General features: G+C 48.2%; 3 protein-coding genes across 10 annotated transcripts in view; 2 read left to right on the top strand and 1 right to left on the bottom strand.

Moving 5' to 3' along the window:
- LOC102444983 (uncharacterized) overlaps positions 1-1325 on the bottom strand; it is a 66789-nt gene extending 65464 nt beyond the window's left edge. The window contains exon 1 of the mRNA XM_089772714.1: positions 1102-1325. The gene's annotated coding sequence lies outside the window, so the exon portion shown is untranslated. The remainder of the gene's footprint in view (positions 1-1101) is intronic.
- The window catches only part of LOC102463552 (uncharacterized), a 587148-nt gene that overhangs the window by 98337 nt on the left and 461554 nt on the right, over positions 1-27257 (top strand). The gene's annotated exons all lie outside the window — the stretch shown is intronic.
- LOC149521814 (uncharacterized) lies at positions 1344-21397 on the top strand. Of its 4 annotated transcripts, none has more exons than XM_089772471.1 (5): positions 1344-1398; positions 6163-6251; positions 6881-7007; positions 12747-12860; positions 15193-21397. In XM_089772471.1, exons 2-5 carry the CDS (start codon positions 6180-6182, stop codon positions 17220-17222), a joined length of 2343 nt encoding a protein of 780 aa, XP_089628597.1. In that variant the 5' UTR covers positions 1344-1398; positions 6163-6179; the 3' UTR covers positions 17223-21397. The 4 variants fall into 4 exon arrangements, with proteins under 4 accessions (XP_089628597.1, XP_089628596.1, XP_089628595.1 ...); XM_089772470.1 differs by lacking the exon at positions 1344-1398 and adding an exon at positions 1811-2384 and having other exon boundaries at positions 15196-21397; XM_089772469.1 differs by lacking the exon at positions 1344-1398 and adding an exon at positions 1811-2384.

Here is a 27257-nt window from a genome sequence, read left to right as displayed (position 1 = left end):
CCTCTCTGAGTGGGAGCAGGGAACATGCCTAGGCATGATCATACCTAAAGGACTGGGGTATCTTGTGTTCTTGTAGCCACCTCTGTGCCTAGAGAGACCGAGGGGGTGGGGGGGATGTGAGAGACAATGCCAGGATATGCCCCCTCCTGATACATAGGCAGGGACTGAACCCAGGAGTCCTGGCTCTCAGCCCCCAACCCCACTCTAACCACTAGACCCCACTCCCCACATCCTCAGCTGATTGGCCTGGGAGTGGGGGAGCTTGCCAAGCCTCTTCCAGGACATGGGTGCCTCATGGGAAGGGGGGGGGCAAAGGGGCTCCTCCACCCCCAGACCAATCATGGTCTGGGGTTGGGGTGGCCCTGAACCTTCCAGGGTGGCCCACGGCTACTTCAGAATTTTTTTTAAGTGGCCCACTCGCAAATATTATTGCCCACCCCTGGTCTTCAAAGTGGTTGCCTGGAGCTTGGGAAGGGAAGTGGGTTCTAATGGTTATAGCAAGGGCTGGGAGCCAGACTCTTGGATTCACTCCCCGATTCTGGAAGGGGAGTGGTGTCTAGTGGTTGAAGAGGGGTAGAAGCCAGGACTCCTGGGGTAATGACTGGGGAGCAGAATCTAGTTCAGTAGTAAGCTAGGTGCATCCCACCAGGGTTCTGGGTGTGGCCCAGGAGACATTTTGCTCACTGTTGCCCACACACAAGGTTGCCAGATGCCTGTGTTTTCTCTCCCTGTTGCTGTTTCTTTTCATTACTCGTATTATTCAAGTCACATGCACCCTCTCTCTGCCGCCAATCAAAGCGCTACTACGGTTACACCCCCTCCAGCTCCCCCAAATACTAGGGACACCAGCGCCGTTACCAAAACAGGCCTATCCCGGGACTCCATCTTGGTTAGGACAGTGGCGGCCCACTGAGATGAACAAGGGGCGCTCATGCGGCCCGCTCACTAGCCCGGGTGGCCCATCGCTGATCTACGGGCTAAGGCCCGGGGGTGGTTCCCACAAAGAGCAGAGCGCGGCGGGGAAGAGCAGGGGGTGCAGCGGGGGGAGCTGGAGAGGGCCCTGCGGGTGCAGCTGGAAGGGGCCTGCAGGGAGATACTCACCGGAGGCGGGTGCAGCGGGGTGGCGGCCTCTCCCCGCGGCGGGGGCACAAGCAGCCCGGGCTGCAAGGCCAGCCACTAGCAACAGCGCTGCCGTCTTCCCCGGGGCTGGGTGGGTGGGACGTGGCAGCTGTGACCTACAGTGGAGGGGACCAATCAGCTGCTGCGGATGCGGGGGCAAGCGAGTCCCGGGACCTATCAGGGCGCTCCCTGGGCTGCTGTTTGTCCCGGCGCTGCAAAAATCCCAGCACGGTTCGTGCGCGGTGACAGCCCCGCCCGGACAGAGCAAGCTGGAGAAAGGTGACGGCCGGGGCAAGCCGAGGCGACTAGTCACCCCAGAGGGACCCAGGACCCCTGGGTTCTTTGCCTGGCTGTAGGAGGGAAGTGGGGTCTAGTGGGTACAGCAGAGGGAGGGGCTCTGACCCAGGACCCCTCGGTTCTCTGCCTGGCTGCGGGAGGGGAGTGGGGTCTAGTGGGTACAGCAGAGGGAGGGGCTCTGACCCAGGACCCCTGGCTTCTCTGCCTGGCTGCGGGAGGGGAGTGGGGTCTAGTGGGTACAGCAGAGGGAGGGGCTCTGACCCAGGACCCCTGGCTTCTCTGCCTGGCTGCGGGAGGGGAGTGGGGTCTAGTGGGTACAGCAGAGGGAGGGGCTCTGACCCAGGGCGCCCGGGTTCTCTGCCTGGCTGCGGGAGGGGGGTGGGGTCTAGTGGGTACAGCAGAGGGAGGGGCTCTGACCCAGGACCCCTGGTTCTTTGCCTGGCTGTAGGAGGGAAGTGGGGTCTAGTGGGTACAGCAGACGGAGGGGCTCTGACCCAGGATGCCTGGGTTCTGTGCCTGGCTGTAGGAGACCATTGGCAGATAGAGCAGACCTAACATTTTATGTCTTCCGCCCCCCCTCCGCTGGGCTTTTTCCGGCTGGATGGAAAACTGGGGAGCGAAGCCCCCATCTAGGTTCTGTCGCCCGGCAGTCGGGGTGAGGTGGGCCTGGCGCTGGGCTGGCTGTGCCCTGTCAGAGCCGCAGAGGGGCCAGCATATCCCTGCGGGAGCAGCGATGGGGGCGGTGGGACCCAGGCGTCCGGCCCGGCCGTCGCTGCTGCCCGGCTGGGTGTTTGCAGCGCACAGGAAGGGGCTGGGAGGAGACAGGAGCTGCGAGCCGGAGAACCAACCCGGCGGAGAGGCGGGGAAACTGGGTTCTGGGGCGGGGAGGGCTCGGCGGGGCTGCTTTGTGGGGTGGGGGCAGGAGCTGTGTTGGGGAGGGGAAGAGCCGGAGTTGCAGGGAGGGGAAGGTAAGTGGGGCAGGTGCGGGGGAGGGGGTTGCACTGTGCAGCTGAGCCAGGAGATGCCAGGGGGAGAAGTGTGTTGGCGGAGTTAATTGCACCTTCTCCGGGTTTATGCCGCTGGCCTCTCACCTGCTGGTACCAATTCTCTCTGGTGCTTCCCTGTTGCTCTCAGTATCACAGGGGTCCCTAACATCCAGAGGGACCCCCTCCCCTTACCTCACCAAGGCTATGTCTACACTCGCGGCTTCTTGGCAAGTAATATAAAATGAGGCTAAGCGTGGAATATCGCCCAGCCTCATTTGCATACCTAATGAGCCACTATTTTTTTCAGAAGAGGCTCTTGCGCAAGCAGGAGCGTCTACACTGCCCCTTCTTGCGCAAGAAAAACCTTCTTGCGCAACGCCATTCTTTCTGAAAAGTAATAGGTGTAACAGAATTGCGCAAGAGGGTTTTTCTTGCGCAAAAAGGGACAGTGTAGATCCTCCTTGCGCAAGAGCCTCTTCTGAAAAAAATGGTGGCTCATTAGGTATGCAAATGAGGCTGGTTTATATTCCACGCTTAGCTTCATTTGCAATTACTTGCGCAAGAAGCCGCGAGTGTAGACATAGCCCAATTGTCCTGTCTGCTCCCTGTGCCGGCTCTCTCACATGTCCCTTTAATACCCCTCAGATGGGGGGGTTCTCTCTCCTCCCCCTTTGCGTCTGCTACAGCCATTTGTCCTTGTCCTGATGGAAAAGGTTTGCCTCCAGTCATTCCTCAAATGGAATCAGTGGAGGCTATTTAGCTGAGCTCAGAGACAGGTTGGCTTTGGGATGGGAGTACAGGATCTTTCAAAATGGGTCATTTCTGACGAAAATGCCCCATCTAAACTGCCGGGGGGGTTTCGAAAAGCCCTGTTTCGAAAAAAGCGGCGGCTGCCATTCTGCAAATGAAGCGAGGGATGTTTAAATCCAAACTTCATTTGCACTTTCGATAACTCTAATTTACATTCCTCTGCCAACAGAGGAGTGTTGTTTAGACTAGCCTCAGAGAGTAGTTATTAACAGTTCACAGTCATACTGAAAGGGCATAATGAGTGGGATTTCTGCAGGGTCTATTTTGGGACTGGTTCTCTTCAGTATCTTCATGAACTATTTAAATATTAGCATAGAGAGTACAATTATTAAGTTTGTAGATGATACCAAGCTAGAAGGGGTTGCAAATGGTTGGAGGATAGGGTCATAATTCAAAATGATCTGGATAAACTCTAGGGCTGTGTCTACACTGGCATGTTATTCCGGAAAATCAGCCGCTTTTCCGGAAAAACTTGCCAGCTGTCTACACTGGCCGCTTGAATTTCCAGGAAAAGCACTGACGATCTAATGTAAAATCATCAGTGCTTTTCTGGAAAAACGATGCTGCTCCCGTTCGGGCAAAAGTCTTTTTCCGGTAAACTGTTCCGGAAAAGGGCCAATGTAAATAGCACAGTAGTATTTTCCGCAAAAAAGCCCCGATCGCGAAAACGATGATCGGGGCTTTTTTGCGGAAAAGCGCATCTAGATTGGCCACGGACGCTTTTCCACAAAAAGTGCTTTTCTGGAAAAGCGTCCTGCCAATCTAGACGCGCTTTTCCGAAAATGCTTTTAACGGAAAACTTTTCCGTTAAAAGCATTTCCGGAAAATCATGCCAGTGTAGACGTAGCCTGGGAATGATCTGAGTTACATAGGATGAAGTTTAATAAGGACAGATGCAACGCACTTGGGAAGGAACAGTCAGTTTCACACATACAGAATTGGCAGTGACTAGCTAGGAAGGAGTACTGCAGAAAGGAATCTAGGGGTCATAGTGGACCAGCAATGTGACACTGTTGCAAAAAAAGCAAACATGATTCTGGGATACATTAACAGGAGTGTTGTGAGCAAGACATGAGAAGTCATTCTTCCTCTCTGTTCTGTGCTGATTAGGCCCCAGCTAGAATATTATGTCCAGTTCTGGGCACCACATTTCAAGAAGTTGTGGAAAAATTGGAGAAGGTCCAGAGAAGAGCAACAAAAATGATTCTATCAAAAATGATAGAAAACATGACCTACGAGGGAAAACTAAAAAAACTGGGCTTGTTTAGTTAAGAAAAGAGAAGACTAAGAGGGGACATGATAGCAGTTTTCAAGTATCTAAAAGGGCATTAGAAGGAGCAGGGAGAAAAAATGTTCTCCTTGGCCTCTGATGATTGGACAAAAAACAATGGACTTAAATTGCGGGAAAGGAGGGTTAAGTTCGACATTAGGAAAAACTTCGTAACTGTCAGGGTGGTTAAACACTGGCATAAGTTGCCTATGGAGGCTGTGGAATTGCCATCTCTGGAGATATTTAAGATCAGGCTGGATAGACATCTGTCGGGGTTGATCTAGACAGTGCTTGGTCTTGCTGTGAGTGCAGGGGACTGAACTTGATGACCTCTCAAGTCCTTTCCAGTTCTAGAATTCTGTGATTTAATGAGTTTGCTTCTTTCCATTTCATTAAAAATGTCAGTTAAAAATAGGAATGTAAGTGACTAGTTGACTACCCGATAAACCTAGGCTTATTGGGTAGTCGAGTCACTACTCAACTAGTTGTCCCCTGTTCTTTGCTGCTTCTGTATCAGAGACAGCAAAGGTGGAGAGCAGGAGCTGATGGTGGGGGGAGCTGGCTTAAAAGCTGGTTATCCCCAGCACTGTCTCCGTGGGGGCAGGGGAAGCAGAGGAGACAGAGATGCAGTGGTTGAAATGGCACAAGTTTGAGCAGTCCCAGCTCACACTGGATCCCAGATACTGCGCCTCTGCTCCCAACAAGCCACAGAGAACTCCCTTGTTGACTAATTGAGTAGTTGATGGAAATTCCATTGACTACTCAATTAGCTTCCCAACCGCTATTTAACATCCATAGTTAAAAATCCCTCTTAGTTTTGGGGTTGGTCCCCATGCTTCTAAATTGCAGAAACTTCTTTGTGGGAGGAAACCTCTTGCCCTAAATTGTTTTCCTCTTGGAGGTTGCAGGAGCTTAAACTGCCCAGTGGTCATCTGTCCCTTCTCCTTTGTAACAGGGCCTGACTTTTGTTCATAACCTGATTCTTGCTAACTTTGCTTTATAGCAGCAAGGGCTTTTACCAGGCCTCCTGTCTCAAGCTGTCTCTTTCTGCTACTCTGGGACTGGCATGAAAGTGACTCTGCACACACAACCTGTCCTTGTTTCTCCTCCCACTAGCAATTGCAGGAGCAAATCCAGCTGTGGGAGAGCAAACAATGCAGGGGTGAGCCTTTCCCAGCCAGAGGGGCAGAGACTGGGGAAGGAAATAGAAGGGGAAAAGGGACTGAAGGGACCAGCGGGAGAAGTGAATGGGGAGAGAGATTTCCAGTTCTCTTACCTACCCAGACATGTATTCTAGCACCCTGGGCAGCATCACTTTCCTATGAACAAATTGAGGATCAGAGAGAGGAAAAGCCAGTTACTGACTCCATATTTCCCTTGCTTGGGTGTCACATTGACCCCCAGGGCAGCAAGAGGGAATCCCCTGCAGTGACTCATTTGATTCTGCTCTTTTCCCATTTTCTGTCCAAAGACTTTGTTCCGGGGGAGGTTTAAAGTTGTGTTGTGAGCTTAGCCTGGCAGGAGGGGCCAGGTCTACATGGTAATAAAGAGATCTAGCATGGTCCCAGTGTGGCAGAGTGTAGGATGTCTGTCTGCCGGGAATGGCCTGGAGGAAAGGTGACGTGCAATTGATTCTAATCTGTTTTGAAACTTCCACAACCATCCTTCTCACCCCAACAGACTGTGGCACGACATTCATGTATCGCTCCAGCTCATCGCGTCCTGCCATGGCACAGGGCAGAGAAATGGCTGCAGCAGAGCCAGTTCAGGTAGGGATTTTTTGGGGGCTGCTGGTGGGTTCCTGCTGGAGGGAGGGGGAAAGATGCACAGGAAGGGGGAAAGCTTTGGAGGTTGGAGCAGGGTGGAGAAAAGGAGGAGGACAGAGAATGGCAAACCTTTCAAGACAAGGTTGAATATGTGGCTTAGATTTTAGGAACAGATCCATGAGATCTGGAGGTGGACGTGGCCTAATTTATGGAAGGGGAAAGAATGGGGCTGGGAGAACCAACCAGACTCCCTGTGCTGGAGCTTGACCCAGCCAACCAGCAGCTGCTGGGAGATATGAAGAGGGCCCCCTTCAGGAAGGCTTAGGGGAGCTGGTCTTCCCTTTACATCCAGTTCCTCACAATGAGGAGGGTGTTGGGCTTGCTACCAGGGGGCTCTACCCCGGGACCCTGCAAGGGGTTGCATCTTCAATATCAGTTCCTGGCTAGTAGGGGTGGGATCCGTCTGGTGGGAGAGGCAAGGGGCCTCTTACCTGCGTGTTTAATGAATGTTCTGAGCAGGCTGAGGGTGGGACTCTGATTGAGAGCCACCAGAGCTTCCATTTGGTTGGCTCCTCTACCCCATGGCTAGTGGGACAGTAGGTGCTGAGCAGGGTTGCCTATTGCTATTTCAGGGGCCGGTGACCTTCAAGGAGGTGGCTGTGTATTTCACCAGGGCAGAGTGGGCTCTGCTGGACCCCGCTCAGAGAGCCCTCTACAGAGCTGTCATGCAGGAGAACTACGAGAATGTGACCTCGCTGGGTAAGGAGTCCTTTCCCCGCGGTTCTTAGAAGGGGAAATGCAGAGTTAAGGTTCATGTCACCCCCATACAATGTAACCTTAACTCTGCCCTGTCTCAGCATCAGCATCACCCCAGCATGCTAGCACTCTCCCCTTCTAGCTACCGAACTCTCTAGGAACAGCACTGGAGCAGCACAGCACAAAGTCTAACAACTTCTCTTTGCTGAGGCAAAACTTGAATTTAGGTCCAGCATGATGAATGGAAGTCCCCCGCCCCACACTCAAACACCAAGCCCCCTCCACAGAAACCAGCTCAGACTTGCAAAAGAATATCACCGCTTTGCCCTCTCTAGCTGAATCACTGACTTTGCTTGTCCCTCCTTGTGACAAATGAGGGATCTTCTAGAAAAGTGGATCAGGGGAAAAGCTATTTCGAGCTTTGAAGACATGTGTGATTTCTGTTGTTCAGGAAGAATTCCTGAATATGTCTAATTATGATTAAAGCCCTGCAAATCCATGCATATGTGCTTTATATCCGTTTTTGCAGATATCATTTTTGTATCTAGACCCCTGCACGTTTGTGGATATCCCCTTTATATCCAGGGGTATCTGTGCAGGGCTCTAATGATGATGTAAAAGAGTGTTTATGGGATAAAAAGGTGTAATGAGTAGAAGCTCTTGCTTCCTGTGCTGATCAGTTTGAGCACTCAGTCACCTGGTAAGAGTAAATCTCAGGCAGAGGTATTTAAGTTTGGTGGGAAACGAGGTCCCTGCTTTACTCTGGGAAGAAAGAGGGTGAATGGAAGGCTGGGCATTTGCATTCACAGTTTCACTCCCCTGTTACTTATCAAAAGTCACTTGTACAGACTGAGGAGCCCAAAAGATGCTGTCACTGAAATTCCACTGAGCACCCGAAGAAGAAATGCCTTATGCTGAGTGGGAACAGGTAGTAGGTAACACATGGGAATGCTGCTCCCCAGAACACAAAAGCACCTCAAACAGTGGCCACTTATCACACAGGATTTCTAAAGGTTGTTGCTGCACAGCCAAGCAGGAAGCACTGCAAGCTGTTAATGGCAGAGCACTCCAAGGCTACGTCTACACTGTCGGGTTCTTCCGGAGAGTGTCCACACTGCCCGCCTGCTCTTTCGCAAGAAGATTTACAGAAAAGTGTGGTAAGAGAGGGCTTCTTGCACAAGAGCTACGCTCTTTTCTAACAAGTGTAAGCTCTCTTGCGCAAGAGGGCAGTGTGGACGCACGGCAGGGGCTTTCTTGCGCAAGAAACCCTATGGCTAAAATAGCCATCAGAGCTTTCTTGCACAAGACAGCATCCATACTGCCATGGATACTCTTGCGCAAAAGCACCTGGCAGTGTGGATGTGTTCTTGCACAAGAACTCTTACACAAGAACCCACCAGTGTAGACATAGCCCAAGAGTGGGGAAGAGATTTCTGTGGTCAGGAAGGTCCTGGTCCAGAGAGAAGATATGTTGCATGGGTGGATAGCAGAACTTGAATTAGTGGGAGGCCACAAAATCTTTGTGCCTTGGGCTCGAGTGCACATAGAAACTGGGGATCTGCAAGCTGAACTGATGGTAGCTGCAGTGTCTAACAACTCATATCCAGTGTGAATTGGGAATGACTTTGTTAATGTGGCTAAGACAGTCCAAGGGTCTGTTAAGCAGTGAGAAGGGATCTTGTGCTAAAACCCCAGGAGGGGAGGGAAAAGCCACAAAAACAGCTAAGGAAATGGAAGGGTGTCTCTTTAATTCCTCACCAGGAGCGCAAAGCCATGTGTCACAAGGGGTGGATAAATCCAGCTCCTGGTCATCTTCCTTGGGGAGGGGAGTGTCTTGCTCTCCAGGTCTCTGGCTGCCAGGAAGTTGTAGTTCAGCAGGGGACAAATCCTGCCCTAGCATGCAGGCACATGTTTTGAAGGAGGGCCTTCAAGGGGAAATTGGGGTCCAAGAAGCCACTATGAGCGATGAGGATTCCTAGGGCTTGGTAACTGAAGGCCAACCCGCTTCTAAGGGAAAGAAGGGTACAGGCTATCTAGTGAAGAGTCTGTCTTGACTAGAGCTGGACAGGGGACACACTTCATTCTGGAGAACACAAGTATGCCCTGAGAAGGAAGGTGTCAAGGCTATTCCTCGCTCTGGAACTCCGAGTGCAGAAGTTGGAAGCCCGCAAGAGACTCTATAGGCTTCTGCTTTAGAAAAAACTCCCCAAGGGCACAGATTCCCTGGCCTTGGGAGATGGGCTGTCACCATCAAGTGAAAAACCCATTCTTTGTCCCAGGAAGAAAGCACTTGAACTTCTTCCAGAGGGGTATCCCTAAGTTCTTTTACCACAAGAAAGTTTGGGGGCAAAAGAGAAGACAAGCTGCAATCTCTGATAGCTGACCTCTCAGGCTGTGTCTAGACTGGCCACTTTTTCTGGAAAATCAGCCGCTTTTCCGGAAAAACTTGCCAGCTGTCTACACTGGCCGCTTGAATTTCCGCAAAAGCACTGACGATCTCATGTAAGATTCTCAGTGTTTTTGCGGAAATACTATGCTGCTCCCGTTTGGGCAAAAGTCCAATGGTGATCGGGGCTTTTTTGCGGAAAAGCACGTCTAGATTGGCACGGACGCTTTTCCGCAAAAAGTGCTTTTGCGGAAAAGCGTCCGTGCCAATCTAGATGCTCTTTTCCGAAAATGCTTTTAACAGAAAACTTTTCCGTTAAAAGCATTTCCAGAAAATCATGCCAGTGTACATGTAGCCTCAGTCTTAGGTATTCACTGACAGACCTGTTACCTTCCAGGACTCGAGAATTAAATCATAGCCTTAAAAAAGATTTTATTAACAAAACAAAAAATATACTTGGTAAAGTATACTTGGCTACTAGATGTTACAGAGCAACTGAGAAAAGAGCAAATTAAAACAGAGAGAAATTGTATCTCTTGGATCCAGCTTAAAATACAGTGTATGGGGGGAAGGGGGAATACATGGACTTAGCAGAGAGAAGTTTAACCAAACAACAAAATGAAGAAAATAACCTGATTGAGTCTAAACAGTCAGACGGAAGGTGAGGATGGGAACAGGTGTGTCTCCCTGCTTATTACAGGGGAAATGCCAGACACCTCATCTGTGGCACAGGTTGTAAGAAGGATGTGTGTGTCTGATCTCCTGGAGGGAAGCAGTCACATAACAGGACCTCTTGGGGACGGGACAACAAAGGGTGTCCCCAGGATGACTGGCAGTGCGTCACTGAGACAAGGTGGGTATAGGAGCTGAGGTTCTCTGGAAAGGCCCCACATTTGCAAAATGTGTATCCTGCTGTACTTGGGAAAACTCTCTCTGTCTCCTCACGGCAAAGAGGGGTCTGTTCCAAGCAAGCTGGTTTCTATGAATGTGCAACTGAACCACCCTTTGAGCGGGCAGTGACAGCCACTTCCTGGGCAGGGAAACCCCTCTCCACACCCAAGCATCAGGCATTGAGTGTTAAGAGTGATTGTACCAGGGTCATTACTCATGGCTGCAGTGCCTCCTGCTGGTCTCCTCAGGAATTAGCTCTTCAGCCCCAGGGCCCCTTTGGCTGGAGGGGTGTCTTGCCCTGTCGTTGCACTGGTTCAGGCCCCATGTCCTTTCCTGCCCACAGTGCCCTTTTGTCACAGTACTGCCCTGTGCACTGCCCCCACAGTCTGGGGTCCTCCCTTCCCAGGGAACCCCAGCCCCCTATACCTACCTTGCTCAGTGACCCACTGCCAGTCATCATTTAGCCCCTGCCTCAGGGGCAAACTGCAGTGTGAAATGGCCACTCATCATTGGCGAGGGGATGTTAACTTGCTGCCTCCTGCAGCCCTAGTATCCTCAGGTCTTGAGAGCAAGGCCTCAGCCTGGGAGTTTGCCTGGATACATCTCCCCAGCTCTCCCTGCCTTTCCCCAGTTTCCTAGGCAGCCAGGTCCTTCCTGCTCAACAGCTGGAGCAAGAAAGAGTCTCTTCCCCAAGAGCCCCTATTTATACTAGCAGCAAGGCCCTAATTGGATGCTACCTGGCTGCTTCCTCCACAGCCCCAGCCCTCTCCCAAGGCTGGATTTAACCCTTGTTAGGGCTAGTTCAGTGCAGATGCCCCCTCACAGTGATCCGTGCAATGGGATCTCAGGAGAGGGAAGAGGAGGAGACTGCGAGATCTCCATGCACCCTTTCCTCCCCAGAACCTCATAGACACACTTGAACTGAAAACCTTTAGGCTGTGTCTACACTGGCGCGATCTTGCGCAAAAGCAGCCGCTCTTGTGCAAAAACTTGCTGCCTGTCTACACTGACTGCATGTTCTTATGCAAGTAAACTGACGTTCTAATGTATGAATCAGTGCTTCTTGCGCCAGAACTCTGATGCTCCCGTTCAGGAATAAGCCCTTTTGAGCAACTGTTCTTGCGCAAGAGGCCAGTGTAGACAGGCAACATGAATTTCTTGTGCAAGAAAGCTCTATGGTTAAAATGGCCATCAGAGCTTTCTTGCGCAAGAGAGCGTCTACACTGGCAAGGATGCTCTTGCACAAAAGCACATGCCAGTGTAGACACTGTCTTGTGCAACTACTTTAACGCAAGAACTCTTGCGCTAAGGAGTTTTTGCGCAAGATCATGCCAGTGTAGACGTAGCCTTACTGAAGGAAAAGGAGAGCCCGTATCTAAATACACACTTAGGTACATGAAGGGATTGAAAGATGCCATGAACACTAAACAATCCAAGTGGTCTAGACCGGCGTTTCTTAAAGTGTGTTCCGTGGCACGCCGGTGTGCCATGGAGAGAACAGAATTAAAAATGGCCACCCTTAAGGGGACAGAAAAAAATAACAAAGGGTCTGGTAGCACTTTATAGACTAACAAAACATGTAGATGGTATCATGAGCTTTCATGGGTTATGAGTTATGAGTAGGGGATATGAAAACTCGAAATAAATAAGAGAAGTGGGGGGAAGAGAATGATGCTCTGTCTCCCATCCCCATCCTGTTTTTTCTTTAAGTATCTGGATAATTGGTGCTAAACCTAAGCAGATAAAGATCAAAGTCAATAGATAGATTGCGAAGAGAGGAAGGATACCACTCAGAAAGCTGTTAGCACCTTCAATGGTAGAGTCCCCGCCAGTTTAAATCCCGATTGAGTCCATTAGCATGTGAATTGAATTTGTGTATATAATGCAATTCCAAACTTTGTGTATTTGGCTTGAGGAGCTGGCCTGTGACAGCCAAATACACAGAGAAAGTTTGGAATTACATTACTTACACACATTCAATTCACATGCTCATAGACTCAATGGGGATTAAAACTGATTGTAAACCCCTTAAAAATATGTGACATACTTGATTTTTTTGGGGGAAAAAACTCTTTTGTATATGCTAGGAATTGTGCCAAGAGAGTCTCATCAGCATCCTGCTTCTCAGCTTATATCTGTTACCAGACTCATCATATGTCTACAGTACAGAGTTTTGTTGGAAAAATGGCCATTTTTTTGACAAAACCTGAGTTGCGTCCTTTCGAAAGTAAATCGAAAGAATTCGAATAAACTTGGGGCTTTTAGAGTTGTTAGACTATTTAAAAAGAAAATATTGCTGCTGTCCGCCAAACTGACAGGTGAGTCTTGCGCCTGTGAGCATGTAGGGAGCTGCCCACTGGGTTTTACTACTTTAAAATGGGCTGGTGTTAAAGTAATGGAATCTTCGTTGTGACAAACGTCCCATGAATCCTCCTGATCTCCCTTGTTTTCTATCCTCTGAGCAGGGTTTCAAGTTTCCAAACCTGATGTGATTTCACAGATGGAACGAGGGGAGGAGCCTTGGGTCCTCGAGCTTCAGGGCTCTGAGGAAGAAGCGATCCTGAGAGGTGCCTGCACAGGTGAGGGATCATTAAACTAACTCAAAAACTCTGAGGGCCCAAAGCAAACAGCTGTCACTCCTTGTACAGGTCGTGAGAGCTCCTGGAGTTCCGGAGTATCCCAGAGAAGTTGTTATCTGGGGTTAAGAATATGGTATTTGATATGGGTATGGCTCGCCTGATCTGACTGGGAGGTTCTAGTTTTGGCATCCCATCCCAGTTACAGAGTTTGAAAGCTATGTAACTCTATTTCTGGAAGCGGATCTGGGAGCCCACAGCAGTCACGATTACACTGCGAGCAGTGCCAAATAAAACAATTTTTATTAGGATTGGTATTAAGATTGCAAACAATACAAAGTACACAGCAAGGGTTACACAAATGGATTCAGTCATCCCAGAGGGTAGCATAAATGAAACCTGGGTATACCATTGTGATTTATCTAAGCAGTTTCAATTACCTAGTATAGTACCGTGTCCACACACACCCTCCTGGAGAACCTGGGCGTGGAGGAACCAGCCCCCTTCGCCGGTGGCACTTGGATCTCAGTAAAAGGTGGAGTATGATAAGCAGAATATGATAGAGAGAAACTTAGAAAGAATGAATAAAGGAAGGAGTTTGAGGTAGACAGCCTCAGGCAGAAAGTTCTTTGTGAGGAAATAAAATCTTGCCGGACAATGACTGCTATAAGTTTTTGTGTGTAATTTTTTCATTATCTTAGCCAACTTCTTAAGGTCAAAAACAGGTTTCCACACCCTGAGATGCTGAGGGTACACACATCTGATTCGATGATTGAATTGGGGCGTCCTTTGAATATACATGAGTAAAATCATTTGATGCCCTTTCGGACCAGTTCCCTGAAGTGGGAAAAATGGGATCCTGCGGCCAGATACTCATGCCTTCTGTTTCCTTGATCGGGATGTCAGTTTGGCTGGGTCTTGCATTTTTGGACTCTTTTTAGATCTCACGAGGCATTGACTCACATCTAATCACGCCAGTGTGGCCATTATGAGTATTCTGACCCAACTGAAAATTTCACCACAAACCTTTTCACAGCTTCTAAAATCTATAAACAGGATTTTATATCCTTTAACCCTTAATTATACCACTACCGCCAAAGCTAACTTCTTATACGGTACAATCCCAGTAAGCCCTGGCATTCCTGCTAGATTATAGTGAAAAAAATATATATGTAGAAAAGTGTAAAAAGCATAGGCTACAAATTAAATATAGAAAAGCATAGGCTACAAAGACTTGTAGCCTCAGGGCAGCTGTCACTCCTGGCTTTCCTACCCATCCTAGTTGACACCTGGCAGAAGCTCCCTGCGCAGGCCTGCCGATGGCCATAGGGCTAGGCAATTAAAAAGGGTCCAGGGTCCTCTGTCTGCCACTGAAATAGCAGGGGCTGGGAGACCCAGGTCCTTTTACATTGCCCACGTGGGCTGCAGGGCTCTTAGATGCATGCTCCCAAGTTCTGACGCCCACTGTGCACTGAAGAGTAGCTCTGGGCAGGGAATGCACCTACCACAGAGTGCTAGTGCAGGAAGGGCCCTGGGTGGCCCGAGGGCAAGTCGGGACAGCACCTCCCAGCTGTGCTGGGAAGGCAGAGCAAGGGGGAGGAGCCAGTCTGGCTGTGAGCATTTGCCATGTGAGTAAGCGGGGAGGGAGAGCTAGGCTGGGAAGAGATGGCGGGAGCCAAGCTCTGGGGTAGAGATAGGCATGGGACTACAGGGAGGGGGGCAGAGGAACCCAGCTGAGACGAGAAAAGAGCGAAGGGGTGGAGGGCAGAGATTGGCCGGGAGAAAGGAGCTGAGTGGGGGGCACAGAGCCACAGAGGGACAGAGCTGGGCTGAGGGAGTGTTGGGGGTCAGAGAGAGGTAGAAGCTGAGCTGGGCACAGGGCTGCTGAGGGGCAGGGCTGGGCTGGGGCTCATTGAGGGGAAAGAGTGGAGCTGGCACAGCACCGTTAGGGATAGAGCTGAATGGGGGTGGCTGGGGGAGCAGAGAGGAGAAGGAGCAAAGTTGGGCACAGGATTTGTGAGGGGCAGATCTAGGGGGCAGAAAGGGGATGGAGGGTGGGAGGGGGCACCTCCAGGTAGGTGAGGGATGGAACTGCAACCAACTGGGGTCCCTCTGATTAAAGGGTGGCACTTGAGGTTTCTCCAGGTGAGGGGAAGGGTGGCTTATGGCTTTGGCCAAGGGAGGGGGATGGAGACCTGTTCATTGTCCTGCCCTGATGAGATGTGGTGACAGAATGAGTCCCCTCCTTTCTCCCCTACTAGGGCTTCTGTTGCTCCAACTCTAATTTTGTTCTCCCTGTTCCTGCCTGTTTCTGAGGTTTCTGTCTTTGTCCCAGCAGGTGCTGGGATGGGGAGTGAGAACCAGGAGCTGAACCCTCAACAGGAAGACGCTGAGCGAGTGGAACCACACGGGGAGTTAGCGCAAGACTCCAAAGGGAATGCGTCCAGGTCTTGTGTGAAAGGGGAAGCCTGTGAGAATCAGCACAGGCCAGAAAGGGAGCAGGGAAACCAGCCCAGTGAGGAAGTGGGAAAATCCTTTAACTGTCAGGGAACTGACCAGGACATCAAGGAAACTGCAGCCCAGCAGAGAATAGCTACAGGAGAGGCAAAAAACACATGCACTGAGTGTGGGAAAAACTTCACTCTGACCTCCACCCTTATTAGACATCAAAGGATCCACACAGAAAAGCGCCCCTACAAATGCAGTGAGTGTGGGAAACAGTTCATTGAGAAAACACAGCTTCTTAAGCATCAGACAAGCCACACAAGAGAGCGACCCTATGAGTGCTGTGAGTGTGGGAAAAGCTTCACTCGGAGCTCAACCCTTATCAGACATCAGAGGATCCACACAGGAGAGAGACCATATGAATGCCACGAGTGTGGGAAAAAGTTCACTCGGAGCTCAGTCCTTATTAATCATCAGAGAATCCACACAGGAGAGCGACCCTATGAGTGCTGTGAGTGTGGGCAGACTTTCCCTCAGAGCTCAATTCTTTTTAAACATCAGAAGATCCACACGGGAGAGCGCCCCTACGAATGTGCTGAGTGTGGGAAACAGTTCATTGAGAAATCAACACTTATTAAACATCAGACAAGCCACTCAGGAGAAAGGCCCTATGAGTGCTGTGAGTGCGGGAAACAGTTCAGTCAGAAATCGAGCCTTATTAAACATCAGACAAACCACACAAAAGAGAGACCCTGTCAGTGCTGCGAGTGCGGGAAAAGCTTCACTCACAGCTCATCCCTTATTAGACATCAGAGGATCCACACAGGAGAGAGACCTTATGAATGCAGAGAGTGCGGGAAAAGCTTCACTTTCAAATCTGACCTTAATAAACATAAGAGAATTCACACAGGAGAGCGTCCTTATGAATGTTGTGAGTGCGGAAAACAGTTTACTTGGAGCTCGGGGCTTATTAATCATCAGAGAATCCACACTGGAGAGCGACCCTATGAATGCTGTGAGTGTGAGAAAAAGTTCACTCGCTGCTCAGGCCTTATTAGTCATCAAAGAATGCACACAGGAGAGCGACCCTATGAATGTGGTGAGTGTGGAAAAACGTTCACTCAAAGCGCAGGCCTTGTTAATCATCAGAGGATGCATACAGGAGAGCGACCCTATGCATGCTCTGAGTGTGGGAAAACGTTCCCTCAGGGCTCAGCTCTTTTCAAACATCAAAGGATCCATACAGGAGAGCGCCCCTATGAGTGCTGTGAGTGCGGGAAACAGTTCAGTGAGAAATCAAAACTCATTAAACATCAGACAAGCCACACAGGGGAAAGACCCTATGAATGCTGTGAATGCGGGAAAAGCTTCACTCAGAGTTCAACCCTTATTAGACATCAGAAGATCCACACAGGGGAGAGACCCTATGAATGCTGTGAGTGCAGGAAAAGCTTCACTTTCAAATCAGACCTTAATAAACATCAGAGAATTCACACAGGAGAGCGCCCTTATGAATGCTGTGAGTGCGGGAAACAGTTCACTTGGAGCTCAGGACTTATTATTCATCAGCGAATCCACACAGGAGAGCGACCCTATGAATGCTGTGAGTGTGGGAAAAAGTTCTCTCAGAGCTCAGGGCTTATTAATCATCAGAGAATGCACACAGGAGAGCGACCCTATGAATGTGGTGAGTGCGGGAAAACGTTCACTCAGAGTGCAGGCCTTGTTAATCATCAAAGGATGCACACAGGAGAGCGACCCTATATATGTTGTGAATGTGGGCAAACATTCCCTCACAGCTCAGCTCTTTTTAAACATCAGAAGATCCACACAGGGGAGCACCCTATGAATTCTGTGAATGTGGGAAAAGAGTCATCCAGTGTTCACACCTTAATAGACATCAGCGATTTCACAAGATAAATAAACTCCATAATAATTTTGCACAGTGCAGAGGACATACTATTTTAAAGACATTTGTCTTTCCACATAGTGACTTTTTAAGGCTGTTTAGACACTGTGCATCACTGTTGTCTGTGAGCTCCCCCAGGTGAGTTGCCTGCTTTTATTTTTGCAGGTCACCCTTCTCTATAGTGAATCCCAGGGTGCTTTCTACCAACTCTTTTCTCCTGTGAGGTATGGGAGTGTGTTTCCCTACTACAGGGAGAGTCCATTAGCTCCTTGTGCGGGAAATTGAGTGACCTCTGGTAGCTCTACTGAGTGAAAATTGACCTGGACTTTGTCTCCTCTAGTATTTTCCATGGAATTGGCCTACTCAAGATTGCTATCCTGATGGAAACACACAGAAATATTTGCAGTGCTGGTGCAGTCCGGGGATAGTGGTTAGGGTTAGCTAGCACATTCCCCTTAGACCTGTCCTAATCAACAAAAATGTTCGTGGTCTAAACAAGCCCTGAGCATCACATTTATGCTGTTACTTCATTAGCAGAGCAATTGTTAGAGATCACCCCAGTTATTCTCATATTGGTCCAGGTTGTGCTGGACAGCAGGTTGAAGTTTGAGAATCTGGGCACACTAGATAGGGCTTGGGGCTTCATCATCACAGGCAGGACCATTCTTACCCATATGCAGAATACTCAACAATATGGAGCACCTGAAAATGTGAGGCACCCCTGAGTCTTAATGCCCACCCAAGCATCTCTTCCAATCCCTGTTCTGTGGCTCTGCATCTTCCAGAGAGGATCTAGTTAATATAAAAGTGAAAAAGCCTGTTAGCAGAACACTGAACCTGTGAAAGAGCCATTCCAGTGGTAATGAAGCCTTTTAACAGATATTTGCCAACGCCAAGTAAATTGTCAGTTTCTGAATGTATTGTGTTAGTCATCAGGATCTTAATTTATTTGCTTTTAAAATATTTCATTGGTGTGTTGTTGAAGATCATAAAATCACATCTCTAAAAAATCATCCCTCCCCCCGTCTGCCATCAGGCAGAGGGGCACCAGTTTAATAATACTGCCTACGGCCCCATAAATCCTAAGGATGGCCCCATCCACAGGAGGTGCCTGACACTCCCTGGGGCTTGAGCTCTGCTCCTACTGAAGACAAAGCCCTGTCAGGTGTATCCCTTGGGGTGAAGCCCCTACCCAACCACTACACTGCAAAGCGGAGATCCCAAGCTCTCACTCAGTCTAACAGGTGGAGAACGTGTGTGTGTGTGGGGGGGGAGAGAATAGGTGCTGAGAGGCTCTGTGAGCTGCACTTTAATGGCAAAAGAGCCATTTGTGGCCTGCAAGCCACAGTTTGGCCACCCCTGCAATATGACATAGAGGAGGAGAAGGCATGGAGAAAATGTATCATTTCAGCCTCTGCAATGCCAGAAGGAAATGGGAAGAGTTGGAGGGCTTCTCTCCTTCCCCATCACCATCATTATGCCCACCCACTCCAGCAGGGGTCCGTTTGTTTCACAGTAGGCTACGTCTAGACTGGCATGATTTTCCGCAAATGTTTTTAACAGAAAAGTTTTCTGTTAAAAGCATTTGTGGAAAAGAGTGTCTAGATTGGCACGGATGCTTTTCCACAAAAGCACTTTTTGCGGAAAAGCATCTATACCAATCTAGACGCACTTTTCCACAAAAAAGCCCCGATCGCCATTTTCGCGATTGGGGCTTTTTTGCGCAAAACAAATCTGAGCTGTCTACACTGACCCTGTTGCTCAAAAGCTTTGCGCAAAAAGGACTTTTGCCCGAATGGGAGCAGCATAGTATTTTCGCAAGAAGCATTGATTGCAGACAGTAGGAAGTCAGTGTTCTTGCGGAAATTCAAGCAGCCAGTGTAGACAGCTGGCAAGTTTTTCTGCAAAAGCAGCTGCTTTTGCGGAAAAACTTGCCGGTCTAGACACAGCCAGTAGAGTTTATTGGCTGGTCTTCTAACCTTCCAGCTCCCAAACTTAATAATAGCAGTTTGATCCTAAATCTGACTCATTAAAGCTGGAGATGAAAGCGTCTCAGACTTGGATAGGGAATCCAGATGAATCCCAAACACAGCATGGATCGTTCTGTGCTCTAATCCCCGTTTCCATCTATTAGCAAAGCCATTGCTGGGCTTTTTCCTGCTGAGCTGAGGGGTTTTTTTTCCAGCTTTTCCCCCACTGTGATTGTGCTCATTGGGTTTTTTTCCACTGTGGAGTGAAGCACATTTGAATGGATCAGAGAAGAATGTGATGGGGGAATCTGCTCTGCTGACTTCTAAGCCATCAGATGTGACCTGTTCAGAAATTTCATTTTGTATGAAAGAGCAAGTGATTTACACTGCTCTGTATTGCGGGTTTTCCTCTCTCTGTCTCTCTCTCTGCTGATGGCTATTTGGTCACATAATTGAATATTAGTTTTGCACTCCAGGAAGTTGTTCACATTTAATCGGGGACTTTGGGACAAATGACAGTTTGCTCTGAGAGTCCTTCCTTATTTTTATTTTTCACCTTTCCTTACTTCTGCATGATGAAATGGACGACGCTCACTTGCCATTCACTGCCCAGCAGAGGATGCTCCAATTGTGTGTTTAGGTCCCCTCTCCAAAATGGTGGTCACCCATATACCCCAAATTGCACAATGAATGGAGGTAACTGGAAGCATGTGGCCCATGAGCTGGGAAACACTCTCTATGTCTGGCTTGATGTGGAGAGACTAAAAGTGACACTTTTTCTGAATTTGCCCCTAGTAAATGCTGCAGTTGTGCATTGAATTGAAATCAGTGCTGAATGTGGGATAGGTGTAGCGCAGCGGTCACCAACCAGTAGATTGGGATCTTCTGGTAGATCTTGGAGCCTCTGACAGGAGATCTTGACTGGTTTGGCCAAAAGGCTGTTATCAAGCCCAGCACTTCAGCTGCCCCCCACAGACTCCTGCACATCTCCTGCTCTTTGCCTTGGAGATGTCCCCTCAGGAACCTCCTGCTTGCTGTGCAGGGCAGGGGAGACAGAGAAGGGTGCTGATGTCAAGATGCCTCCTCTCACACCCTGTATCCTATCTCCACAGAGCAGAGGGGGGGCACAACAGGGATTGGGAGGGAGTTTGCTGGCTGCTTTTGGGAGTGGTGCAGGGCTGGGACAAGGGTGAGCCTGCTTAGCCCCACTGCACCACCACCCAAGAGCCACCTGACGTAAGCAGTGCCCAGCTGGAGCCCACATCCCAAAACCCTACCCCAGTCATGAACCTCCTCCTGCAACCCAGGCCCCTGCCATAACCCTAAGTACCCCTGCATCCATCCACCTCCTACAGCCTGCACCTAGATCTTCCTCCGGCATCCCAATTGCCTGCCCCAAACTCAGCTCAGAGTCCCTTTCACACTCCAAATCTCTTAATCCAAGACCCGCATCTGCACTCCGACCTGCTGGCCCTGCCTGGTGAAAGTGAGGGAGGATGCGGGAGGGAGGATGGAGTGAGCAGGGGCGGGGCCTCAGAGAAGGGGCACAAAGGAGGTGGGGCAAGGACGTGGGTTTGAGGTAGATCTTGGATTGCACTTACATTCAAAAAGTGATCTCATGCTTAAAAGGGTTGGAGACCCCTGGGGTAGAGTATCTATTTTTAATAAATTCCTCTCCTTTGGAGTGTTACAGGGATTCTGATGTATGTGTGTTTCTGGTCCCTAATTTAGACCTGTGCTACTAGATTAAAGAAACAAATGGGGCCTATTTGTGGAAGCCATTCCTCCTTAACACTGCTCAGATGTTGGGTGATTTGGTAAAGGATGCTGCTGCAGAGAAATGTAAATCTACCCTCAGCACAGCCAAGGATTGGGCCCAAAATGAGGTTGAAATAGCAGACATCCAGTTGTTGACTTTTGCCCCGAGACGGAACCTGTGGTGGTCTCCGGTTCAGGTAGACCTGTTTTTACTTTGAACACTGCTCCCTAGATCAGTGTCTCTGATTAAAGTTCAAAGGATGCCGTGGCTTGGTCGAAAGGGCCTTCAAAATTCCATGAGGCAACATGAGAAGTAGTTGATGCCTTCAGAGGCTATTCCTTCCCTAGCCTGATTGGGTACCCAGGATTTCCATGGTGTTGAAGGGGCAATAATGAATGAGGAAATGAATGCATCAGGCTCTGATTTCAGACTGCTGGATATAAATGTTACGTCCTGAGTTATGCTTTTGTCTTGTGGTTTTATTGTGTTTTATGCATTTGCTCCACTTTCGTCTCTACCTCCTATTTCTTTGAAAGATTAGAAAGTGCTAAAACAGCGGAGAGTCTTTTTCTCATGATGCAAACCTTCCCGCGTAGTCTGAGACCCTTCCATCAACACTTATATCAGAAAAACCAGAAAGAAATGAACTCATAGCTGTGGAAGGCTCTTGTGCAGGTGCAGTCCACCTTTATAGAGTGCTCGCTTGTTGGAAATGGAGCCAAAAAGAAAGCTAACAGGTATAAATAGGTTAACTTTGAATATATTATTGTTATAATTGAAATTAAACATAAAGCTAATCACTGGTTAACCAGCCTTACTGTGTGATAACCTGAATTATATTGGAGCACTGCCTTACATTGGTTTGCTTTTGGATATTAATATAGGAAGTAGTGGCTAACCAAGAAAAGTTTATTTGATATAAGCTTTTGAGCTTACACAGAGTTTTTCCTTCAGGTTTGTGAAACTTAACACAGCGGCTACGTCTAGACTGGCATGATTTTCCGGAAATGCTTTTAACGGAAAAGTTTTCCGTTAAAAGCATTTTTAGAACAGAGCATCTAGATTGGCACGGACGCTTTTCTGCAAAAGCACTTTTTGCGGAAAAGTGTCCATGCCAATCTAGACGCGCTTTTCCGCAAAAAAGCCCCGATCACCATTTTCGCGATTGGGGCTTTTTTGCGGAAAACAAATCAGGGCTGTCTACACTGGCCCTTTTGTGCAAAAGTTTGCACAAAAGGACTTTTGCCCGAACGGGAGCAGCATAGTATTTCTGCAAGAACACTGACAATCTTACATGAGATCGTCAGTGCTTTTGCGGAAATTCAAGCGGCCAGTGTAGACAGCTGGCAAGTTTTTTCGGAAAAGCAGCTGATTTTCCGGAAAAACTGGCTAGTCTAGACACAGCCCCAGCGTGACACAGCTATATACAAAGTGGAAAAACTCACCTCTCACCAATACAAGTTAGTTAATAACAAATATTACCTCCCGCACCTTTGTCTGTCTAATATCTTGGGACCACAGCACATGACAGTGGAGGGGTTATAGTCATGTTGTTCCCAAAATAGTTTACTTTTAACAGAAAGAAATGAAAGGAAACAGGCATATGAGAAATGAAGCAACACACTTCTGTGCATGTTGATTCTGAACAGCGACAGATCTTGACTCCCTTCTAATTAAAAGACCTTCCTTTCTATGGCAGGTAAAATATAGTGTGGCAAGGTCCTTGCCCAGGCCCCTTGCCTTGAGACCCCTTCTTGGATCCCAAATCAACCAGAGACCCTTTCTGGTACAGTTACCCATGTCAGTGCCAATTTCCCACCACCTTCTATTTACAGAGCTTTTGTTCACAGCAAATTCAATCAGCCTCTCCTGGTTTGCACTACTACACACTCTGCCACATCCTGACTCCTCCTCTTTCACTTCCCTACTGGCTGCCTTTTATAGCCCTCTGGCTAATGAGGCCCACAGCGGCTTCTTTAGCCCTTTAGGCCTGGGGTTGCTCAGCTGGCTGTAATTAGCCTTTTCAGCCAGGCTGTAGTGGCAGAGCTCTGGCTTAGCCAGCAGTCTGTCACAACAGGATAAAGTAACATCAATAAGTGCAGCAACTAGATTTAGAAGAACATAAGAATGACCTATTGGGTCAGGCCAAAGGTCTGGCTACCCCATATCCTGTCTTCTGACAATGGCCAATGCCAGGCGTGTCACAATGAATAAACAGAACAGGGAATCATATCCTGTCACTCATTCCTGTTTTTTAAACAGTTAACATATTTAAACTAAATCTAAGCTTGTTATCAAAGTTGGTTTCCTAAATTCAGTTTTTAAAAACACCATTGAGACCTCTGCCCACCCCAACAGGGGTGAAAGGAGAAACACCAAGTGCTATCCTTAAAACTAAGCTCCTTTCTCAGTGGTGAGTGGAACTGATTGGTTTGCTGCTGAGGGTCAATGTTACCAGCCTCTCCCAAGAGTGGAAAAGGCTGCTTCCTCATTCATGCCAGTTCCCTCACCCCCTGCTCGAGGCTCTGCATGCTCTAGGCTGGTCTGAGAGCACTGCAATCCTGACTGTGCCCTCTTAGCATGGTTGGTTACCCAGCTGTGGTCTGAGCTAAAGATCTGGTGTTGGATTTTCCAGCAAGGCAGAATTTTGCTCCCAGCTTCAGCCTTTTCTAAATGGAACCCCAGAAATGCCAAGAAAAGGAAATTGACTAGACTGATCCCACACACCCAAAAACAACCCACAAAGTTTTCTGAAGCTCATTCACACCCTGCTTATGCTTATTAATTAAAGACTCCTTAGGCTATGTCTACACTCGCGGCTTCTTGTGTGAGAAATATGCAAATGAGGCAAAGCATGGAATATCGCTGTGCCTCATTTACATACCTAATGAGCCGCCATTTTTGCAGAAGAGGCTCTTGTGCCAGAAGGAGCTGTCTACACTGCCCCTTCCTGCGCAAGAAAAACCCTCTTGCGCAATGCTGTTATTCCTGAAAATAATCAGCGTAGCGGCATTGCGCAAGAGGGTTTTTCTTGTGCAAGAAGGAGCAGATTAGACAGCTCCTTCTGGCACAAGAGCCTCTTATGCAAAAATGGCAGCTCATTCGGTATGCAAATGAGGCTTGGCAATATTCCACGCTTAGCCTCATTTGCATATTTCTCGTACAAGAAGCCACGAGTGTAGACATAGCTTCAGTGGCCCTACTTTTGCCAGCCCTAGATTTCTTCTCCTGCCCTTTACTTCCTGGCTCAGCTGAAGTGTCTGAGAGGCTAAGGCTATGCAGTGTTGGTCTAGTGTGCTGGCTGTGTGGGTTCAAATTCTATCTTCCTTGTATGTGTTTAGTCTTCACCTCTTTGATACAATGACAGTCCAACCCCTGTTGCTTTCTGCAAACAAAAACCTACCTGAGGACTCACACCCCTAGTTTTAAATAAAATAGCTCTATTTACTCCATATCTAGACATATTTTCTAACTTCCATATCTCTTATTTTTTATCTCAAAAAGTTACAGCCTCTTAATCTCCCCCAAACACTCTAGGACATCCCCCAAACTATTAAAATGTCCTAGTCCTCAGTCATCCTTTGACACTGAAACACAACTAGAGTGTGTTGGCTGAAGCAGCCAAGCTGCTCTGAAGGGAGCAAGTCAAACCTGTTCTCTCTGCTTCTCTTGGAGAAGTTTGACCTTGAAAACAAAATCCTCCTGATTGAGTTTTCTCCTGAAAAAATGGTACTAGTCTGTTTGGGCACTTTTATTTGAATGGGTATTATTGTCCTCTTCTGATTTTTTAATTATTTCTGGTTTTGTTTTGTAAAAAAAAATAATTTCTAAGCACAAAGTAAAAAAAAAATCTGTTACATCTGTATAATCCCTAGGGAACTAAAAGATGCAACGTGACCTACAGTTATAGAGAGAAAATAGAAGGGGAAAGATGAGCAGCACTTTCCATGGAAAATGGGAATTTCCAACATGCTCTAAAATATTGGCTATATGGCTACACTTCAGGCTTTTTGCGCAAGAACACGTGTTCTTGCGCAAAAACTTGCAGAGCGTCTACATTGCACATGCGTTTTTGCACAAGTAAATGTACAGTATAGCGTCAGAAAACAGGGCTTCTTGTGCAAGAGTTATTCCTCTCCCCACAAGGAATAAACCCTCTTCTGCAAGAGCTCTTCCACAAGAAGGCAGTGTAGACAGGCAACAGGGATTTCTTGCGCAAGAGAGCATCCACACTGCCATGGATATCTTGTGCAAAAGCACATGGCAGTGTGGACGTGTTCTTGCACAAGAGTTCTCAGAGTACATCTCTGCTGTGCATCACCCCCCACCCTGAACCCCACACAGAGACCCCCCTATTGAACATCAACCCTGCTGAGCCTTGCTCCCTACACCTAGATGCTCCTAGCACCCAGACCTCCCAGTTGAGCCCCAGAGCCTTGGTGTACACAGCACTAGGTCAGTAGAAGTTTTCTGTTACCTCACTACCACCTCCTGTGGAGGATGGATTAACTGTAGTGACAGAATCACACCTCCCCCACTGCTGTGTGTCTCTGTTCTGAAGTGTGATGATACTGTCACATTCTAAGGATGCATCTACATTGCACCCATAGCTTGAAATAAACGACACAATTTGAGCTACACAAATTACGTAGTGTATTTCAAGTCAATTTGGAAATAGCTTATTTCGTAATTTGTTGCTGTCTACACAGCACCAACTTTTGAAATAATCCACTATTCCAAAATGTTCCTTACTCCTCATGGAATGAGGTTTACAGGGATGTCAGGATAGCGCGCCCATTATATTTTAAAATAATGGGCTTGCTGTTAAGATACCTCCAGTATCCTGAAATAGGGCTGCAGTGTAGATGTAGCCTTAGTGTAGATTAGCTTTAGAGTTTGTCATGGGGGAGAAGGTGTCCCAGGTCTGGTGGGGGCTTTAGCATCAAATTGGGAGGCAAAGCAGTAGTCTCTGAGCTTGGGAAGAGGCAGGCAAACAAATGAAACTGTAAGCAAAATCCAGTGCTTCAGTGTCCCACTTTGCATTGGGAAGGTCTGAAAAAAGTCCCTGTAACACAGCACATCCCTCTCACCATTACACCTCACTGGCAGCTGGCTTTGCTTGGTTAGTGCAGAGCCAGAGTATAGGCAGCATGAGACTCCTGTATTTTTGGACACAGGTCTTGAGTACCAAATGCTCTGTACAAGTAGAGGACACTGGTACCTGGACTGTGGTTCTGCCTCTTGCTCCACCCCACCCTTGCTCTGCCTCTTCCCTCCAAATCCACATGTATTGTTCACCCTCCTGCACCTGCTCCATGCTGAGGCCCCTCCCACTCAGCCTCTTTCCCCCTCTCCTCTTCACTTTACCTCTTCCCCTGAGCCTCCCTTGTGCCTGTTGCATAAATTGCTGGTTTCGTCCCCTTGGAGGCTAGTCTGATTTACCCCAAGAAGAGAGTCACACTTTCAGGCTGGGTCCAACTCAAGTTTATTGGTTGCAACCAAGGTACGGCTAAGGAACTCAATGTTCAAAGCAGAGCCGACGACCAACATCTCATAGGCAGGGGTTCTTATAGGGTTAACATCCTTCCTGGTTTAGGTGCCTTAACATGATAGGTTACTTCATTTTTGACGTTTAGCATTCCTATAGGTCAGGTTAATTTTCCAAATGAGGTTAAATACAGTGCCCACTTGCTGACTTTGCGGTTACAGCTGTGTTACATTCATTCACTTTTGCTGAACAATGGGCGAGCCATACTTCCCTTTTTCCTTTCCTGCTTGAGCCGGTCACAAGTTTAAAGGATGTGGAATCTATCCATATCTCTACTTAACAGAAGACTGGTTTCACCTCCCCTCGTCTCCTTATTATAAGTTATTACTTGTGACAGGCCTTGACCTTTGTCATGTCTTACTCCTATACAAATAGCAAATATATCTAAGCATTAGCAATGTATGTATATTGTACGTGCCCCTCATAGGGGAATCAATGGCTCCGGGGGATTTGACTTCCCTTTTACACATCAATTCCCCCCTCAAGAGGCTTTCTCTTTCTTATACCTCATCAGTTTCTTCTTTAGCTAATCTTTGGTAATGTACAAGCATTTCATGGTTGACAGTAGTCAATACAGTGCGACGTATAGAGGCAATTATACAAGGTATAAAACAGGGCATTAAGCATAATATAATCACAACAAAACAAAACTAAACAGGAATGTGTACCAACATAGCACAACAAGAGTTTTCCTCTTTTTCTTTGAAACAGTCGTGGTTCAGCATCATGCAGGGGAGAGGTTACTAGCACATCACCCTGTAATATTTCG

Source organism: Pelodiscus sinensis, chromosome 22, assembly GCF_052426305.1.
Source record: "Pelodiscus sinensis isolate ZL-2025 chromosome 22, ASM5242630v1, whole genome shotgun sequence".
NCBI classification, from domain to species: domain Eukaryota; kingdom Metazoa; phylum Chordata; order Testudines; family Trionychidae; genus Pelodiscus; species Pelodiscus sinensis.
Note: the sequence above shows the minus strand (reverse complement) of the source record. Positions and strands in the feature narration are given on the sequence as shown.

Excerpts from the sequence above, each read along its gene's own strand:
- LOC149521814 (XM_089772469.1), top strand. The coding sequence starts at position 2,018 with ATGGAAAACTGGGGAGCGAAGCCCCCATCTAGGTTCTGTCGCCCGGCA. Across the intron at positions 2,385-6,162 it reads GGAGTTGCAGGGAGGGGAAG|ACTGTGGCACGACATTCATG; the intron begins GTAAGTGGGGCA and ends TCACCCCAACAG. Across the intron at positions 7,008-12,746 it reads CGAGAATGTGACCTCGCTGG|GGTTTCAAGTTTCCAAACCT; the intron begins GTAAGGAGTCCT and ends TCCTCTGAGCAG.